We start from the raw sequence: 5,285 nt of genomic DNA on the forward strand, positions 1-5,285 counted from the left end.
GCGAGGCCATCATAAATGGTTGATACGTCTAACGTGTACGAAAGTTCCTAGGCTATGTGTTTGGTAAATCTTGCTTGGATTTTTACCATTGTTGGCTTTGAAAAATTGCAATTTTACTTTTATAATTAGGAGGAATTATCGGATAAGTTAAAGATTTAATCCAAATTAACTACAAAAAGCTTGTTTACAAGTAAAATTATTTCTCAAAATGTTTTAATCAAGGTTAAATTTGAAAGTTAATTTGAACCAAAATTATATAAAAGTGTAAGATATACTTAATATAAAGTTAAGAGTTCAAATTAATTTTAATATCATCCTAGACCAAATATTTAGTCCATCGATAGAGGTAGGTAGTTGTCCGAATAGCCAATGAACTTATTTTTATTTTTTGATTATTATTTTTAACAGCTGAGATTTAAATCTAAGATTCCTGATTATCTTACTATTTTATTAAAAATCTACCCTTTTACTAACTAATGTTGATGAAACCCAAAAATAAATTATATTAATGTTCTTTTTTCTTTTCACACCGAAAATAATTTCAAGAATTATTAGTAATTTCTATCAACGCATCAATCAATGATCTAAAGTTCGAGACTCAACTGCGACATATTATTAGAAATTGTTCTCATTAATCAATCGAAACTCAGCTGCGATGTATTATTGAGAATTTTTCTCATTAATCAATCAGTGATCTAGAATTTGAAACTCAGTCGTCGACATATAACTTTGGTGGAGGCAGTTGCTCCACCTCAATTTTTTTGTAAGTACCCCTAGAGGTATATAAAATTCTAAAAATATTGGAGTATTATCCGATCAAAAAAAAGGTAAGGACAATACTCAAAAATTTAAATTATTTTCAATAGGTAAAATTTTCTTCCTTCATATCTCTTTACATTATTCCACCTTATATAAGAGATCTAGCTCACGTAATGTGTGTGCACGATCGCTAATTTATATTGTTAATAAGCATTTTATTCAAATATTGAATTAATGTTGGGCTTAAAGATCATTAACTTTTTAGCGAAGAGTACTACTCTTATCCGCAAAGACTTTTTGCCAAGTTCAAAATCCTTGGTAGATCAAATTCTCGAAGGAGTTGGTAAAAAAGTTCACCAAAACAAACCTTCATCGTTAATTTCTTGGAAATTATGTTCGACTTTGAAAGGTAGACCGCGAACAAATAATATGTAAATTAATATCTTTTTAGAATTCATAAAATTGTTTTAAATCTTTTTATTCGTAAATCAACGACTGGTCAAATATATTTATTAATTTAATTAATAAGAAAATCCCAAATTTTCTTTAGTTTTGAATAAATTAACAAAAAACCCATGGATTGTTTTTAGTAAAGAATGATAACGTTCATTCCATATCCCCTCATAATCCGTACTCAAATCCAAGGAAGATAAATTATAAGGTATTTATAATCGACCATAAAATAATCAGAAGATGAAAAGTATTTTTTTTTCTCAAAAGTATATGTCTATTGAGAATTAATCTTTTTTTTCATTATAATAAAATCTTCATCTTCGAATAAACTGAGCATCTATGGGACCCTATTTGGTTGCTTTTGATGATTATGATTGTTTTAAAAATAATGTCATAACCGAACAAAATTAAACCAATTAATTCGAGTTGATGGGTGACTTGAAACCAAAGCAAAAGGAGACCATTTGAGGATTATAACAATTGCATTATTTGGCACTAATTTGTGGATGTTTCAAATACTTTATTTTAAAAAACAAAATAAATATTTCAATTTAATTGTTTCTTTCATTTAGTATTTTGAAGTGATGAAAATAGCAAAAGTCATCATAGGCAATAACTGAAATCAATTAATTAACTAAGAGATATTTAACAGGCTGATTTATGTAGACGAAGAGATTAATGAGAAGAAAGCGACTCTATATGTGCATATGAAAAAAAGGCTCAATTAATGTTTTCTTAAAGAAAAAAAAAAGAAGACTTATGTCGGTCTCTCCTTCTTGTCTGGGTGTTCCCAACAGGAAAAGACTGTGAAAATAAAAAATAAAAAAAATTATTATTAGTAATATCTATAATTAATTAAAACAAATATCAACCTTATAAGCTTCCTCTTGCTTGTGAAGTAACATTAAATTTTGTTGAACCATCACCATTCCGTTGAAAACAACTTAACCTAATCTCCCTACCTGTTCTGCTGGCTTACGTGCACTCACTCCCCTGCAGAAATATAATCTTCAAAAAGTCAAATTAAAGCCTTGCCACTCACATAGCCTGCCTGCCTGCCTTTCTCCACAAGCTAATTAAGGGACCATAACATCATCCATTATATTATAATTAATTTTATATACGCGCGCGGGGGATTGATATGGTATCCGAGATTGATATGGTGCCCGACTCTCATCTCCGACTGAGTGTGCGGGGCATCCAAAAGTGATTCGATCGAGCATCCGGATGTCTGTGAGAGTCACGGACAAGAGTCACGTATATGAGTCAGGCACCATAACACTCCTCTCTAGGGCTGTAAACAAGCTAAGTCAAGCCGAGTTTTGAGGTGTTCAAGTTTGTTTGATAAAGTAACCAAGCCGAGCTGAGTTGAGCTTAAAATGAACCAAACTTTTGAAATGAGTGTTCAAGCTTGGCTTGGTTTATTTTTTATGAGCTTGAGCTTGGTTCATTTAGATGTTATCAAATTCTCAATTCAAGCTTGGTTTGAGTTTGGTTCGAGCTTAGTTCGTTTAGATGTTATCAAGCTCTCAATTCAAGTTTGTTTGATTGTTTGAAAATTTTAATTATTTGATTGATTATTGAGCTTGATAATTTAAATTTATTTATTTTATTTTATTTTATTGTTTATTTAGCATATTGAAAACAAAATTATTAATGAATATAGTTCATGAACATTGTTCATGAACGTTGCTCACGAATATTATTTACGAATGTTGTTCATAAACATTAACGAGTTGAACACTCAATATCATAAACGCTTGTCGTTTAGGAAGTCTCTCCCACTTTTTATATTATTATATATATATATATATACTGTATAGCAGACTGGCAGCTGAAAGATTAATGAAACCTAGTTAGCTCGTTAGATTTAACTAAGCCCTGTCTGCATGTTGAAAGGCATTTTTAGGACACATCATTCTTATTCATATTATGCGTGTTCCATTGTCCAAGTGAATTAAGCAAGCTGAGCAACGTAACGTAACCCTATAAATAAACACTAGCTACTCCATCCACCTAGCTATATACTATAAACCTGCATTGATATTTAGTTGATATTCTTCTTCTTCTTGTACTCTCAATTAGCTAGGTTATTAATTCTTGCTGATCGATAGATCAATCTTCAATCAGCTAGCTAGTTTGGTGCATGATTAATAGTTAAGAAGCTAGCATGGGAAGATCCCCTTGTTGTGACGAGGTTGGGTTGAAGAAGGGGCCGTGGACGCCAGAGGAGGACAAGAAGCTGGTGGAGCACATACAGCAGCACGGCCACGGGAGCTGGCGGAGCCTCCCCAAAAAAGCCGGCTTGAACCGGTGCGGTAAGAGCTGCCGCCTCCGATGGACTAACTACCTCCGCCCTGATATCAAGCGAGGCCATTTCTCCACTGACGAAGAAAAGATGATCATCCAACTCCATTCTGTCCTCGGGAACAAGTATATATATATATTTATGATTTTATTATTAATTAATATTTATAATAATAATAATATTATTATTATTATTATTGTTGGATGCAGGTGGTCTATGATCTCGAAGGGTTTACCGGGAAGGACAGACAACGAGATCAAGAACTATTGGAATACACACCTCAAGAAGAAGCTACTACTCATGGGTATTGATCCAGTGACTCACCGACAGCGAACCGACCTCGATTTTATTCTCAACCATCTTACAAATATCGATCATCTCTTCGCCAACAACCTAATTGGGAACCTAGCTACCATTAATAATATTCCTTGCAACAATAATAATACTCTCAGACTTCTTCAAGCAGATGCTTTGCATTTGGTCAGGCTTCAACTCCTCCAATCGCTTATCCAAGCCATGGCTACAACTACTACAACCATGATGTCGACCACGACGACGACGACACATTGTAGTGGTGACAATCCCAGGAGTTATAATTCATCAGACATTATTGATCAACTTGATATATCCCAAGCAAAACTCTCTCTGCCTTTGTCTCTGGATCAAGATTATTTTAGCCCTATAACTCCTCCTCCTCCTCTCTCAGATTCTAATTTCCCTAATTTTCCTAATTGCATTAATGATCAAGAACCAAATATTGTGAGTACTCTTGCAAGAGCTGACCATGATGATTCAACTGGAGGAATAAATCTTGGAGAATATGCTGATGATGATCATGATCAGAACATGTTGAGTTGGCAGGATATTTTAGAGTAAGCACAGTTAAATTCTATATCTTAATTTAATTTGGTTACAGTATATATATCTATAATTTACAATTAATCTTAATGCATGCAGGCAAATTTCATGGTCAGAATGAATGAATTATTAAAGACGTACAAAAAGGTGCAATTATATACGACAAGTGTCAATTTGTGGGGCACTGCATGTGTTTCATGTCAGCTGATGAATTTGTTGATTTGATTCTAATCATCTGAATCTATTTAATTATTTAAAAATAATTTGAATTAATGTATTAATTATACTGAGACAGACATGCAGTTTTCCTTAGCTAGCTTTTTGATGTACAAATTCCTTAATGAAACACACAATTACACTTTGTATCGAACATTATTATTATTATTATTCTGTACGTGTGCAAAAGGCTATAATTAAATTGCTTGTAATTTTTTGTAAGAATATTGTTTAATGTGTATTAAATAAGATTCAGGAGTAAATCAGCACTTGGCCTACCTGTACCCTGCAAAGGAGCTAGCTAACTGAAGAAGAGTAGATGAAGCAACTGATGCAGTCTTGAAAATTAGTTAGATGTTTGTTTGTTTTTTTCCGGACATAAAGTTTCTGCAATTGAAATTGAGGGATTACTAATTAATCCTTAGCTTGTGTAGAGATAAAGATGTAGAATTATTGAAGTGTTTAATTACTTGTAGGTTACTCCTCATGCTGAATGATTATAGTCTCCTTGTGTCACATCTCGGAGTAAGCAGTGTTGAATTTTCTAGGGTTCATGTGGGAGCTAAAGTCCATTATTAGTTACCAGTAGGTGGGTACTGGTTGGTTCCTTTATGAAGAAGTTAACTGACATGACAATTAATGAAAAGTTTCTTTGATTGTATAGATCGATCGATATATTAAAATAATCAGT

The 5,285-nt window shown here is 32.8% G+C and overlaps 1 protein-coding gene across 1 annotated transcript; it reads left to right on the forward strand.

Moving 5' to 3' along the window:
- Positions 1 to 3,246: 3,246 nt before the first annotated feature.
- Positions 3,247 to 5,041, forward strand: LOC121977914 (transcription factor MYB41-like). Its single transcript, XM_042530317.1, has 3 exons — positions 3,247 to 3,645; positions 3,730 to 4,392; positions 4,478 to 5,041. The coding sequence occupies exons 1-3, from the start codon at positions 3,383 to 3,385 to the stop codon at positions 4,497 to 4,499; spliced, it is 948 nt and encodes a 315-aa protein (XP_042386251.1). The 5' UTR covers positions 3,247 to 3,382; the 3' UTR covers positions 4,500 to 5,041.
- Positions 5,042 to 5,285: the final 244 nt, after the last annotated feature.

This window comes from Zingiber officinale, chromosome 4B, assembly GCF_018446385.1.
Source record: "Zingiber officinale cultivar Zhangliang chromosome 4B, Zo_v1.1, whole genome shotgun sequence".
Classification (NCBI taxonomy): Eukaryota; Viridiplantae; Streptophyta; class Magnoliopsida; order Zingiberales; family Zingiberaceae; genus Zingiber; species Zingiber officinale.

Coding starts and splice junctions, on each gene's coding strand:
- LOC121977914 (XM_042530317.1), top strand. CDS start 3,383: ATGGGAAGATCCCCTTGTTGTGACGAGGTTGGGTTGAAGAAGGGGCCG. Junction 3,646..3,729: donor CATTCTGTCCTCGGGAACAA/GTATATATATAT, acceptor TGTTGGATGCAG/GTGGTCTATGATCTCGAAGG. Junction 4,393..4,477: donor AGTTGGCAGGATATTTTAGA/GTAAGCACAGTT, acceptor TAATGCATGCAG/GCAAATTTCATGGTCAGAAT.